General features: G+C 44.9%; 1 protein-coding gene across 1 annotated transcript in view; it reads right to left on the bottom strand.

The window, feature by feature from the left end:
- Positions 1-6,921, bottom strand: part of LOC144142934 (venom metalloproteinase BumaMPs1-like) — a 39,896-nt gene extending 32,975 nt beyond the window's left edge. Inside the window, exons 1-2 of the mRNA XM_077674764.1 lie at positions 6,879-6,921; positions 4,319-4,497 (exon numbers count right to left, since the gene is read on the bottom strand). Coding sequence (XP_077530890.1) covers positions 4,319-4,497; positions 6,879-6,921 — 222 coding nt within the window. The remainder of the gene's footprint in view (positions 1-4,318; positions 4,498-6,878) is intronic.
- Between the last annotated feature and the right edge of the window lie 8,054 nt (positions 6,922-14,975).

Raw genomic sequence — 14,975 nt, 5'->3', positions numbered from 1 at the left:
TCGATAAGGGAGATTTAAGCTGAAACATTAAATTTTCAACTTATAGTTGTGATAATACAGGTCTATTTGTTTAATAAGTGGCGGAAAATAAATAGGTAATGTTGAGCCTCAGAGCGAAGTTCCATCTAAGAGGTACCCACAGTAGCTGTCCTTTACCTGCGAAGTCGAAGACAAAGAAAAGTTTGTTCTTCGGCTTTTACTGGCCCAGGTTATAGCCCGTGGAAAAGCTGTAGGATCTTCAGAAGTTTTCTCGGCAAATAAACAATAATGACTTTCGCTCCATGTCTTTGTGTCTACAATTTCAGACTTCTGAGCTGAAGAAAAAAAAACACTTTACCGGGTGTTCAATGTGTTTTTGTGCTACTGTGAATTGGGAGACATTGGGGTGGGAAGTTCAAGCGTGAATATTTGTTTACCAATGTTGTATTTTTAGTTCATGCCCCCCATGTTCCAGTCCGGTACTCGCGTTTCGTTCGTATGCTCGTTTCCGAAGCCGCCTTTATGAGAGAAGTGTCCTAACACGCACAGTCGGTAAAACGCTTGTTTATAACACGACGTTTTGTAGTTCTGACCTTCTGCGGGGTTGGCCTGAAATAATTTTAAAAAATTAGTGCCGAATTCGGAAGCCAAAGTCGACCCCTTCGGCCCCCAACGCTTGTTTGAAGAATATCCGTCAGCCCTTTTCAGATATGGCCAGTTGAAGTAAGAATCACGGTTGTAGATAAACGTTTTAATGACTGTACCTTGCATTTCACCTTATTCTGGAACATTTTAATCGTTACGGCAAAGGTACAACCATGCCCTGTTTAATCAGAATTAAAGGTCACTGCACGCCTAATTTTCGGTAGTGTCTAGTCCCTTTTTTACTTGTTTCACTGTCTCGTCGGCTCAATGATCAAATACTCAGGTACCAGCTGCTTACGTTGTGGTGCACTGTGGCTTACTATGGCAATAACGCCACGAGGCAAGGGATCACGAAGACCAGCGGTGCTCATTACCACCTTCATGCATAAAGAAACGTGTACTGTCTGCGCATCTGCTAATGAGAGAACTCAGTGTATTGCTCCATTGTTCGCGTGCAGCGCCTCCAGCACTGTTGCTTGTGGTTCGCCACCCATCTCAAAAGGCAGCGAGCGTATCTCAAGGTGAGTCAAGTGCTACAAGTCTTGAGGCATAAAATAGCTTCACATCCGCCTCCAGGTTAAATATTAGGCTTTTTTAAAGAATATCCCGTTGATTTTCAGTTTCATTACGTCGGCGTAGCGGACTTTCCTCGTGGGGCCAACGGAGCTCAAAACCGCGCCCTAATGAAAGGGGGATAACGGGTCTGTCAATACTATTACTTACAGTATCTTTTTACGCGAGCGTTGTATCTCTACTTCTGCGTGCTTGTGAAGCTTTTCCTTAATAGGGCCCTACCTCTGACAAGGAATATGGCGGTTTTTCAAGCATTTGTACGCATCGGTGGTAGCTGGAATCTACAGACAGAAAATAGGGCTTTGGCAACATCGTTATGCTGCAGTTGACAGCCTCTTGATCAACATCATAGCGAAATAAAATGTCGTACGGGAAAACAAAGCATTGGCTAGGGATGCATGGGAGAGCGGGAGTGTGGCGCTACATACTCGCATTTTTAGAACCATTCGTCTGTATGAGGCATAATCAAGCCACTCAGTCTCGCTAGAACAGTACCACTCGTTTTTACATTGACAGCAAAACTTTCCTATTTTAAGCGGGACCGTTAGCCTCGCGTCTTCGGACAACGAAGCTTGGCGACAAAAGTTTCAAAAGCGAAAAGAATGAGGTGGGCGTCGCAACTGTACTCTCTAAAGTATGTATACAAGTGTTGTCTTCAATTTTTCAAAGCATCACACACAATATTTAACAAACACTTATGTACAAAATAAATAAACAAAATATTTCGATGCTTCCTGCACTAAATCGAGTTTTAGATGTAGAAGCATAGACGCCCAGTTGAATGATCCGGAATATTCAATCGCTTACCTCAGAGAGCTATGCACCGCGCACAAAGCCCCACTTTACTAGTTAATGCTGTAAAGCAGGCTTAGAGGAATATATGTGACCGAAGCGCAAAAGTCTGCGCTGTACGTCCTCAATTAATACCGGTTTATCACAAGTTTTTTTCAGTGATAGAGATTTCCTGCGTGCCTCTGTGCATTCCCGGACGCTCTCTTAGTGCGAAAGCTATTATACCGAGGCATCCAGTCTTGTCAACAGGATTTCTCTCCCTCTTTCCCTCTTTCTTTCTAATGAACGTGTGATAATTCATTCATTCTATATCTGGAGGTACAAAACTATAAAATATATGGTTTCTTGGGCATCACCCCACCTTCCGGATCAGCCTGGTAAGGACAGTGCCACGTCTGGTTGTGCAGTGGAAGAGTCTAACCGGTCTTTGTTCCAAAGGGAGAGGTACAAAAAGTGGGTTAGTGGGAAATAGCAAGTGAGCCTGCATTAAAAAATATGCAAGGAAGCGCTGGCTGCATCCAAGATTACTGACGTTCGCACCCAAAGCGACGAATGCGCCAAGCAGCCTCACTTTTTTTTCTTGCGGGATAATTATGTGTGCCTTCCCTGCTCGCACTAGTAGCTAAAACCGAGCTGCCACTCGAAAAACTTTGTTCAACCAGGCTCCACGACCGCGTTTCCTTGTGTTCGTTTTATATCGTGATACACTCGCAGTGTACCCACACGGATTGTATGCAGGCTAATACAGATTAGGTGCAGTTGTGCAGTCCAAGACAGGGCAAAAAATGCCGAGGGCGGGTTTTATTGCTCAATCCTTTCTCGCTTCGCAACTTTTAGGAGTTAAGTCAGGTAGCAATGACAGCAGAAATGGCGGAAAGTGCGCTCACAAGAAGGATGGATTCGCTTCTTGAACACTGCCTTTGGAACCCTACACCAAAATTTTTTTTACTCTATAACACAAATTTGGATGCTTGTTCAGTCGCTCGTTCGTAAGACAAGCCTTAGTAAAGAAGCAAAAATTACCTGCTCATTTACAATGCCTTTGAAAGATTTTTACGGCAGTTGAATGACTTCTTTACAACGGTCCTTGTGCATACATAAGTATTTGTATTTAGTGCCATGTGGAAGCCGTAGGTGTGGAAGTGAAAGCCTTAAAATATATATAAAACAGAAACTGGCGATTACGATACTCCTTAATGCAATATTTGGGGGCAGCAGACGTGCGCTGAGGCAGCACTCACTCGTGGGTTCTCTCGACGGCAGCAATGGTGAGCCTCTGTGGCGGCGGCGTGTAGTGCGTCTTAGGAAGGGACCGCGCACTGCGTCTAGCGAACGCACATCACAGTCACGCGCATGCCCCGCTCACGTTCTCGCCCCGTGCTGCGACGTCGAGCGCCTCATGCGGGAACAGCATATCGCCCCCTCTGCTCCCCTTCCGCGTACATTCATTTGGAGAGCCACGGCTCCTTCCGCCACGGCGACTGCCCTCCCCTCCCAATTTTGCGACACTCTCTTCCCTCGCATTCTTCTTTCATCGTTCGTTTTTTTAAATGCAGAGCATCTGATTCACACGCCTTGTCCCTCGGGCGTCGTCGTCGTTGTCGGCGTTGTCCGCCCCTCCCCCATTCTTCTCGCCGCGCCAGCTGCGCTCTCCGCCGCTCACTCCCTTCCTCTCCGATAGCGAACACTCTCTCGCGAGGGGCATTGGATTGGATTGGGTTGGACTGGATTGGCTTGGCTTGGCTTGGCTTGGCTTGGCTTGGATTGGATTTGGATTGGATTAAAGTGGATTGTGTTGGATTGTGTTGCGTCATAGCCGCGGCACGTTGCGTCATAGATGCGGCAAACGCGCTGGGGCCGGCGCATGTGCAGTACTCTCTCTTCCGCGGTTTCCTCTCCTTCGGGCGCGCTGCGCATATAACCGGGGTGCTGTTCCACGCAGCAACATCCACGCTTGGCTCAAACACCTAGAGTCCACGCCGCTTTACAAGTACGCCAACGTCGTCATCGACTGGGACCGGCTTACGCAGTCCCCTCAACGTTATGCGCGCTATAAAACGCGGTCCCTTCGCCGCTCCGCCTATGCGTCGCATCTACACAGGGGTTCCCGCGAGGGGAGGTGGTGAGATTTTCTTTCACCCGTAGGTCCAGGCCATCGTACCCTCGGTTTACGCCAAAAACCGGCTCAGCCCAGAGACGATCGCCAGTGCTGCGCCCTAATAAATGTAGTAAAACACTCAATGAACGCTGCATTTGCAGAATTTAAAGTTCACTAAACGTATCTTTTGATTGCGAACAATAGGAATTCTGGAATTTGTTGTACACATACAAATCGAGTGACTGTGACACCGTCTTCTTCGTCTAAGACTCGTAGTTTGGGAGCAGCCACAGAGGCTTTCCGAAGGTTCAGCGTTAAATCTTCGTGGATATGCATGACCATCCTTCCTTCTGAAGACCGCTCTTCCAGTAGCCTTGGGTAAACAAGCTTAGGCGCCGGTTTATGGTACCCTGCGTATGAAGTGAAAATTTACATTAGGATGTAGACTGTTGTTAGAACCATACTGGTGCACAGGAGCAAAAATACGCCAGTACCTATTTATCGATGGAGATCGAATCGCCCCCCCCCCCTCCGTTTGTGCTCTCCGGAAACATTTCGTTTCTTTAAAAAAAGTTTGTCTGCTGCTGACAAACCTGGGGAAACTCACGGTTCTGCGCTTTGATTCCATGTTGTGAAGGGAACTCGTTTTGTTGGTGTTTTCACAATTTAAGTTCACTTAGAGCTTCGCTTTGCATTCAAATATCGCAAGTGTTTTACCGTTCTCACTTCGTCCCCTAACAGCAATACTGAAAGATAAGTGTTTGTAGTAAGGGATTTTGTACAAATCAATTCTGATTTCTTACGAAGGTTTATGGAGTAAAACTTCATCTCCGCAAAAAGTGTGGGTTTGTGAAGTTTTTAAGGAGTGTACTGTGTTTGTAAAAGACATGTAAGTTTTAAGAGGACTGTAATATGCCCCTTACAAAACACTGCTACTGGCTTCTTCAGTGTTAAAGATTCAGCTGCATTAATTAATTCCCTCATCCAAAGCACCACATAGGTTTTAATGCCGGGATGCAAAGACAAGGCGTAGTAGCGGTTATACCTTGATATTTAGCAAATATTTTGTCTAGTGTCATTTCGTTAGGGACAGGTTCCTATAGCGATACGTTACCACAATGGCGGTAAATTTAAAACAAATATCGTCGTAATCTACTGGCCGCACTTGTTAAAAGCTTTACCATGACGCCGTTCTCAACCTGATATGGATTAGGTTTCTATTTTGGTTTGTTCTTGGCCATTGACATTTCCCGGCAAATTCCGGGCTGCGAGGGCAGTTTCTGCCCATTCGGTAAATAAGAGGGTTACTTGAATTCATTCAGCGGGTTGCCAGGCCGCGCTTGCAGTAGCAGGTACCGTAAGACACTTCGTTTTCTTACATGCTTTGCGTGCTTACGTAAGTGGCATGCAACAGGTACGGGAACATTATGCAAAACTTTACACTTTAAATGTATCATGAAGAGAGCTTTGTTCTGTCCTCCTATGTTTACGGCGGACTGCATTATTTCGGTGAGTATTTAGTTCCAAAACTGAGAGCAGAAGAATAGAGACATGGAAACACAACGCTGCTGTCCATGCGGTAACCTGGCATTCAAATAAAAATGTACTTCCATCGACGTACCACAATCTTAGTAGCTAGGGGGGCCAAAAGGGCATGATAAAATAATTACGCCAACAATAATCTTTGTCTATTCACATCGACATTGCAACGTTTTCGACTCTATTATCTAGTCTTAGATGACGTTTTGCATTTGATGGGGAAATGTGGAGGTTTGGCCATTCATGGTACGCTTTTTCCTCCCTTTTCCAGTTTCCTTTCGGCATTGTAAATACGGGTAAGCTGTAGCGTAAACAATTCTAGTTTATCAAACATTTTATCAGCCGAGAAGCAACGTAGCATAAGAAGCACGCTTATTCTGGAAACACTGGCGATCATGACTTGCTTTGATATACAGTAAATATCGTTAATTCTAACTCGGTTAATTCAAACTTCGGTTAATCCGAACTGACGCCCTCGTCCCGGCACAGCACGGTATACTTCAATGGGGGAACACTCTGGATAATTCGAACGCATCGATATCCAGAGCGGTTAATTCAAACTGGGATCCTCTGGTTTCCGTCGCTCTCCGCCGAAGACGTCGGTCCAGAGTGATTACAATGTGCTTCAAATTCAAACCAAACCAAGTTTACAAGCGATAAAAAATAACGAAACATAAAAACAACGGCGTAGCTCAAGCGCTCCGCCGCCGCGACAGCCTAGACTATTTCGTTTCCGCAGCGGGCGCCGCCCCGCCGGCGCCCTTCGGTATTCAGTTTCCATGAACATCATTAACAAAATCAGCTGCCACAAAGATCTAGTAGCGCCTAATGCGAGATAACAAGTCCAGAGGTGGCTTTTTCTTTTTGTTCTGCAGGTGCGGTATGGCGCGAAGTCCATTCCATCCAGCTCTCACCCGTTAATTGGAACTCCGCTTAATTCGAACAATTTTATGTTCCCTTTCGACTTGGAATTAACGAGATTTTACTGTATAAAGAGAATTGAGTAAATATGTTTTATACTTCCTTTCTTGCCAAAACAAAACTGTGCAAAATTACCTAGCTTATAAAATTGGGCCACAAAGTCAAAATATTTACAATTTTTCACTAAATAGTTACTCTCACGTCGCACCCACTCTTAATAGATAATTACCTATCCAGTTAGTGAAATACATTTTGCCGGGTACTAGCTAAACCTGTACGTCTTCCAGCTTTAACAGTGTTCATCTGTGAAAAACGAATACCGCAGCCTTACCCTCGGCGGTTGCAAGAAAAAAAATAATGACTATGGAGAGCATCTTGAAGACCTTACTGACCACTAGACGAAATGAAAATCTCACAGAAGTTTTATCTAGGACAGGTAACGTTCCTAGAAATGAAATTACTCCGGCAAGCTCAAGACGTGTGCAGTGCGCACCCATGACAATTGCTTTGGCGAAAAAAGAGCATGACGTCTGGTCATCAACCGTCTTTCAAAAGGTGTAAGTTTACGTCAGTAGATGCCTGCTTTGATAATGACGACGTTCGGTTGACACAAGGGTGACATTGTTTCTTCACGAGAAGTCTTATTGCCAAGGTGTATCAATTTTGGATTCTTCAGCCCGGAAACATGTCTTTATTAACCACACTGGTGTCACGAAGGTACGTTTTTAGTTTAATTATTCGGCACAGAACTGAGGCACATTACTATTACAGTTTGTGTACATCTCATCTCAAGTACTAACACTGATGCAATAAATATTTTCTGCTGGCTTAGCTGATACTAGTTAACGCTGTGACAAAGCTAAGTTTCACCGAAGCAACAAAAAAGATTGATGCACACTTTGTCTCGTGCCGACACGCTCCTGAGTCTCCTACGCGTTTCCCCTAACTCGCTCTGAACCTACATAATACGGGTTATGCTTTCGCAATCTAGCTTTCTGAGAGCATTATAAACTTTTTTAATATGTTTATGTTATCAATTAGGTAACACTTCGGAGTGCCAAGAAATCCGGTATCAGAAACAGTGTTTCATATATCGAAGCAGTTCCACTCAATAATAAACTGTCGGAAGTGTAGAGAAGTGATTCGCCATAATGGGCTGCGCCGCCGTTTTCCACTCTATGTTGCCACCCAATGCATTTTAAACTTCCCGCCTTCGCAGTGCTCGCGCACTCCCTTCCTGAAACTGCGCCAGCGGAAGTGTGTTCTTTTTGTGGTTGGTTTAATTTCGTATGTTGGAGCTGTTTTGCGTCATTTCGAAAGCGTAATTGTTTTCTTGCGCAGCAGGAGCCTTTCTGCGTCATTCCGAACGCACCATTTTTTTTGCTAGGCCACTTTTAAAGATGATAGTCTTTCTTGGGATACTTAAACCCAGAAATTTCGGTCTGTCTGTATGTATGTCTGTATGTCTGTCTGTCTCTCTGTCTGTGACTCGATTCAGCCACCCGGCCAAAGTAAAATTCATATTGCGCAATAGTCTTATATACTCACAGCCACACGTAAACGTCTAAGCCCGGTTTATATGTTCATACTTGCCAACTTTGTTCAACAAGAACAAGACATTACGCAAATATAAGACAGGAAATTAGTACACAAGGGATATTTACAGTGTTCCTTTATTAAAAAATTCATGGATGCTTGGTTTCTCGCTCGCAAATGATATTCTACATCTACTGCAAAAAACCGCCGCCTCCTGGCGGCATATGAAAAATCACGCGGCAACAGCAACGAAAAGTTCCACTAGCTAGGTTCCACGTTCTGCTTGGAACGCACGTGGAGCACGGCCACGCGGCTCTATAAACCTTCTAGTCGGCCGCCTCCATTCATGCGCGTCCCCGCCGTACTGAAGCGCTGGCATCGAGGAACCCGGCCTGTAGCAGCGGAACGCGGTAAATTCAAATCGCCTTACGCAAACCTTTGGTGTGTTTACCTTGGAATGAGCGCGAGGGTACAGGAACAGCATGAGAGGTGAGCGGGAAACCAAAGGGGGGCATTTCCTTGGCAAATGTCTACAAAGACTATCGTCTTTTGACGACGTTTGCAACAAAAGGAGCATATACGCGGCCGATTTTTTTTTTTTTGCTTACTATAATAAAAACCAACCCAACGAGCGTTCCTAACTAAGTGAACGGGGTGAAGCCGGTCATATGCACAGACTTTGCCTGAAATGTGGCTGAACATTTCTTTGCACTAAACAACTGGGAGATGTATGACAAGAGCCAGCGGTTTACGAGACTCGAACTGTTATTGAGTATTTGATTTTTATTCATTGGCAAAACCAAGGGGAGGCTGAGACTAAAAGCGAACGTGGCCTAACAGAGGCCTCAGCCACCCGATTTACAGGGTATATAATAACACGTCTGTGCACAAATTTAAGCATAACAGCACAACCGTTATAGAAAAATAGCACAAAAGCAAAGTGATTACTACATTTCTTATGTATTATACAAAGCATAGGTTTAAACTTATGACTATTTAAAGCACGTGGTTTTCGAAGCCTCACCGTGACTCCCTGACACCGGTACAGAAGCCTCTAGTTGGGTCCGTTATCTTGCTGCGCCGCCTGATTCCTGCAGTCGCCATCGACCGTTAGCGAGCTGTTAACACGGCAGTTTTTAACAGATGTCTAATAATATAGGGTTAACAGTCGCTAGCTAATTATACAATGTCCGATAGAAAGAGTCCAAAGAAGACATTCCCTCTTAGAAACTATTCAAACAAGAAAACTGCTAGCAAACACTGTCTTGGAGACAACAGTATCACATGCTCTCGAAATAGAGGATTTATTAAGTTTAGGTCTCTCTTGTTGCTTACATTTATATTTGTTATGTCGTATGAGGTCCTGATAAGAAGGTGTCTATTTGTTATTCGCACAGTATCTCGAAATCATTTACTTCCTGTAGCTTTGTGCGAATTCCCCACTTGTAATGTTTTATATCCGAGAAAGCGGAACTCTAATATACAAGTCCATCGGAGCACCTACGATGAATAAGTTTCCACGGCAGAGCTGTTGACGGCAACACAGTCCCGTCGATCGAACCAAGAAAACCTCCAAGCTTTAAAAAAGCTGTTGTTAGGGAGTTGCCGGTAATCTTACCCGGCACCTTTACGCCGTGAAACGGGTTAGCTAACCACTGGGCCACCCCAAAACACGCGAATCACCTTCAGGCTGCAACCAATCTCGGCTTTCTGCACCTGGTCGCGCGGTGAGCCTGCGCCCTCAGCAGCCAAAATGCAGACGGTCTTGTCCTTTTGTTGCACTTCGCGTCCGTGACGCTTGAGGTTTCGCTTGTGTCACCGGTGGAGCGCCGGGACAGCGTCAGCGGTGCGGAAGCGCCCTGTGTGCACAACATATTACGCTGCCTGGCGTTGACTCTGCCAGATGCTCGCGCTTGAGCTAAGGTATTGAAAGGTGCACGGATTCGTGTTTGCACACCTAACGCAAATCCACACAGGTGATTGTTCGGAACTTTTTTTAACGCAGGGCTGTTTCAGCTTTTAATTTTTCAGTTCAGCGTCACCAGAAAAAAATACTGATTGCAAGTGAGCATACACCTCGTGAGGAGCGCCCGCGTTGCTCAGCTCGACCTTTCAGAAAACCCTGTCCAGCGTTTCTTGTATGATCTTTCGCGTGCTGTTCTCTCCACCAGCTCACGTTCTATCGCCCCTTAAAGGGACAGTGAAGTGTTTTGTAAACATTACCGGATTACTAGCGCAAATTGTAGTCCGGAGTTCATAGGCCTTGTTTTGACCACTCTGCGTTTACTCATATTTATTTTGTAGACATATCAACTCGAAAATGCTGTCCTGCTCTCTGCATCTCCGCCCATTTTCTGTGGCGTTTTTGTGTGACGTCAGGAGGAGATGACTTGGCTTGACTGCGCTACTGAACGGCTCTCCGACCTTCCGACAGAGTCACTCGGCCCAGCGTTTAGTCCGCCGGCCGCCAACTGGTCGTCGCGATTCGTTCGCTCAGTTGAAACTGATGAGCCACGACACGTTTGTGAATGCAAGAATGTGCCTTTCGTTAGTTTGTTAGTTTGTACACTGTGTCAAGCTCCACGTCCAGGTCGCTACACACAAGTGCTGCACAAGCGCACATGGGAAGCTTCGCTGACTGGTACGCTAGTAGGAAAATCTAAGGCCACTTGGAGGCGGGAGAAGTCGGCGAAGTCAATATAGGTACTAAGGAAACAAAATCAACTGAAACTTTTACCGTGCAGCGTAAAACTAGTTAGCAGGAAGCACTTTTTTGCGCTGGGTTAATAAATGCAGCCATCAGCAGCCCGACTACCTATCTGCGGACGCTTTTCCTTCTACGAAATTCAATTGCCAGACGTGAGATATCGGGGGAATTTGTGCGACGCTTACTCCACGAGCGCTATACAACAAACAGTCACCTAATCTGCTTGAAATGCTAAAACTGAATAAAAGCGTAAACTTGTTATACATTATATACCTTATATTTCTAACAGCGGCGGCGCTCGCAAGTTTCCGTGTGGTCTGGAGCGCTAGGAATGTTATTTTGCAAGTTGCATGTTCGAATCCTCGAGTATGCGTTCCTTTTTTTGTAAGTTGACTTTTTTGCTTTCGGCTGATGGTTTCTATTCTGAGTTCACCATTTATGGGCCGCAAAGTTCATTGCTCCACGAGCGAGTTCGCACAACGCACACAGACTGACACTGACGCTCTAGCGAGTTCTCGTTGGCTTGTTGTTGCCATAATCACCGACTCCTTGTGGGCAGTGGGTACAGGGCATAATCAGCAGATCCTTAGCCTTGGGCGAACACGCTTTTTACGATACAGGCATGAGTGAGGCAAGCTCTAAATGTGGGGGAAAAGCGCATGACATTTGAGCGCCTGCGGTCACGCGGAGGGCGTTCATCTACTTCGAAGGCCTCGGCTAGTGATTGCTACGATTCCAAGCCGTTCTGGGAGGCCTATTTCAGGCATTTTACAGCCGACAACATGGCAGAAGTGCGGTATAACGACCACCGGATATCGAGAATGCCCATCCAATAAAGCCGGATGTCAAGCATGTTGTTTTACAGAACCGAAACCATAACTTGGTTGAAGGACAGCGGTCAGATGGTGCGGCCGCCGCAGTCCACGCATGGGAGTTTTTCTTCTTTCGATCTTTATAAAATAATTACTGACTTGTCAACTGGATAAACGATGAAAAGTGTGTTAATTTGAGCCACTCTACGCAGTGCAAGCAAAACCGGGAGCTTGTCAAATTCACTTCAGTGTCCCTTTAAGTGGGGAGCGCAGACGCCGAGTTTGCAAAGCCAGATGCAGCGGGATCGCGCGCGTGCCAACGTGGTTTACTTTGGGGGGAGGTGTAAAAGGGGCGAGCCTGCCCGTCATAGAGAACTTTCAGCACGCAGTTCTGGAAAAACAATAAGGTGCAACCGCCCGGTCTCCGATGAAGGTAGAGGGGCCGCCAGCTCTGTTGTTTCTGCAGCCTCAGCCGACTACAGTTTCATGGAGCCTAATATCAGAGTTCCATAGCAATACCACAAAGGTGCCAGAATTCTTTTGTTTAGATTACAACGTTGTACCTTAATAAATTTATGACAAAACGAGAACGATGTGTTTATTACGCGAACTTGAGTAAGAGAGGAAACAGTGTCGTTGCCTATATTTTTCTCCCGGTTCGTTTTTATACTTTGCAAGTTACCGTCAATGTTGATATTTTGGAGTATGTTGTACAATGAAAATGAAATTGCGTAGAACTTTGTTGTACTAGATTGTTCTTTGCATTGCTGTAAAATTGCTTTAATGTGTCGGGGCCGCAGTTTTTTGGACAATATAATCAAAGTGGATGACATTTTGAAACTGAATTTGGAAAAGCCTAAGAGAAAAGCATTGAAAGATTAGTAAGGCCTTTAATACCTGTAATAATATGTTGATATAGTCTTATCAACGTGTTCAGCCTGGGAATATTCACACTGTCCCCACTTTCAAAAGTGCCACATCAAGAAGCAGCCGAATGCGTGACTGCTTTCACGAACACACTGTCATCATAGTTTGCGTTTCTACCATTCTTTAGCTAAAGAAATGTAGTGTAATTTTTTTGAAGAGTTCTGCTGACGCAGGATGGAACAAATACGGAATGTTTAGCTGCCAGGTTTCGACACGTTTAGCTAAGGTTGGCATGATTTGGTTTCGTAAAGGCATGCCCGAAATATTTCTCTCCTGCACTACACCCCATGGTTCAAAGTATTCCATCCTTATTGCGAAAATGTTGCACACCAGCACCCAAAATATCTTGAATCCTATTAGCAAGTGTCTCATGTTCTTTCCCTGAGTATGTCTTTATGTGTACGTTGGCATCAGATAAGGCAGGTTCACATCTCTTGGCGAAATAAACGGTTTTTCTTTGTAAAAGTTCTAGCAAGAATACATGTGCTTGCAGCCAAAAAAGCCCGACGCTTTATAACAATGGGTAAGTTTACTGTGAGTACTTTACTTGACATTTTGTATAAAATGTGTACGGAAAGGTCCCCATAAGACGAACAGAGTGTTTCGGCAGTAAAAATGACACCAATCCAATTCGCAGAAAGCTCTGTTTGACGTTTCTGCTGCGAAAAGGTGTGGTTTTGCCGTCCTTTTTTTCTGAACAGCACCTTTCGGAGCACTATGCTGTTTGTATGGGACCTTTCAGGGACAAAAAAGCAGTAAGAGCTCCTTTTTGTTGGTACAGGGCTCGAACCTTTATTTCTTGGAGATTTTGCGTGTACGTCTTTTCAGCTTTTTTTTATTTCACAAGTTTCGTACGTGAACTGCACGTTATTTCAATAAAATGCTGGTGACAGGAATATTCATGTATACTCGGGAACTTTCTTGTAATGAATGATTCTATATAGGTCATCACTTGCTCATTCAGGTAAGAAGAATTCATATTTCAAACAAAAATAACCTTCACTCTAAAAAATTCAAAACAAACCCTAAATGTCGGATGAACGTTCTTCAATGGCGAGCGTCAAAAGCTGCTACTTTATGAAAGACGTTTCTATTCTCAATTTCCTGTATCGTCACACAGAGAGTGATAATAAAATTTTTCGGCGAGTAAATTCTCCAATGAGGCGACTGGCATAGGCAGCCTGCCTGAAAGAGTGTAACCACGACTGAAGCGGAAATACGTCATTCTTACCGATGCTCAGGTAACGTTTAATTGCTTAAAACACAATTTTCATATCTATGAAGCTCTGTATACTTTCGAGGCTTCGATTTTCTGTATCGCCGCTGTTAAGGATGACGGGGGTAAAGCTCATAGAAGGAAATGGGCCTCGTGGACCAGGGAGCAAGTTTGAGCTGAAGATACCGTAGTTCAAAATGAGAAGACGAAATGAACCTTGGCTGGCCATCTTGTAAAAAGAACGGCAACCGGTATACCAGCAGGATAAAGGAACGGCTATGAAGAGGCGGGTCTAGAATAAGGGGAAGGCCAATAACTAGATGGTGAAATGAAATAAGAAAATTAGGAGGGTAAGAATGGACTTGCGCCGCGCATGGCAGGAGCGTGTGATGGTATATGTGAGATGTCTTCGCCCTTCAGTAGACGTAAATCAGGTGATGATGATGATGAGACTACGGTAAGCTACCTGACCAAGAAGTGCCACGTGATTTATTGTATGGGAGGGTCAGGATGCCCAGAAATCTCCTAGAGCTGTTCATTTTCATACAAACTTCTAATTCGCAAGCCTGCGGTTTTCACAGCGGATTTGTATATGGAAATTGTGGCGAGAGTTTTGGTACCGGCCCGTCTACCAATATAGCACTCCGCGCACACCTACATAATGCGCAAACACTTCTAACGGTTGGCAAACGAACTGGTAACAGCTCCACGAAATCTGCTAGTAAGAGGGCCTCTGCTATTAGAAGCTCTACCAAAACGACATGTGTGAAGAACTTCCGGTATTCTTTGGAGACATCTGGATTGAAGTCGCCGACAAAAAAAATTATCTTGCCCATTCTCACTGAAGCAACGTACAATTATGATTTATTGAGTGAGAAATTATTATGGCTCCGCCCGCCAGCAAAGGTATTACGGCCGGCCGTAGTCCCAAACCTTCCATTAAAATATTAGTAAATCACTTCTGTAGTCGGGACACAATTAATAAAATGTCGCCAATGACTACACCGTAGTATATTGGTGAAGTTTTTGCCAGGAAAGTGCTTGCGCTCAAAGGTTTCGGTGGCAGCAGTGTGTAGGTTTGGCTGTATGTATTCTGAGAAGTAAGATATCGTATGTCGACTGTACATATCCTGCATCCGCACAGTTGACGGCGTTATCATTTCCACTTGAAATGAATTCGGAGGCGACTAGATAAAGCAATTGTGTCGTTTGAAAACATTCGCATCGAGG

The sequence above is a fragment of the Haemaphysalis longicornis genome, unplaced genomic scaffold (assembly GCF_048455015.1).
Source record: "Haemaphysalis longicornis isolate Haplotype H1 unplaced genomic scaffold, Haemaphysalis longicornis Haplotype H1 scaffold_6, whole genome shotgun sequence".
Taxonomy (NCBI): Eukaryota; Metazoa; Arthropoda; class Arachnida; order Ixodida; family Ixodidae; genus Haemaphysalis; species Haemaphysalis longicornis.
Note: the sequence above shows the minus strand (reverse complement) of the source record. Positions and strands in the feature narration are given on the sequence as shown.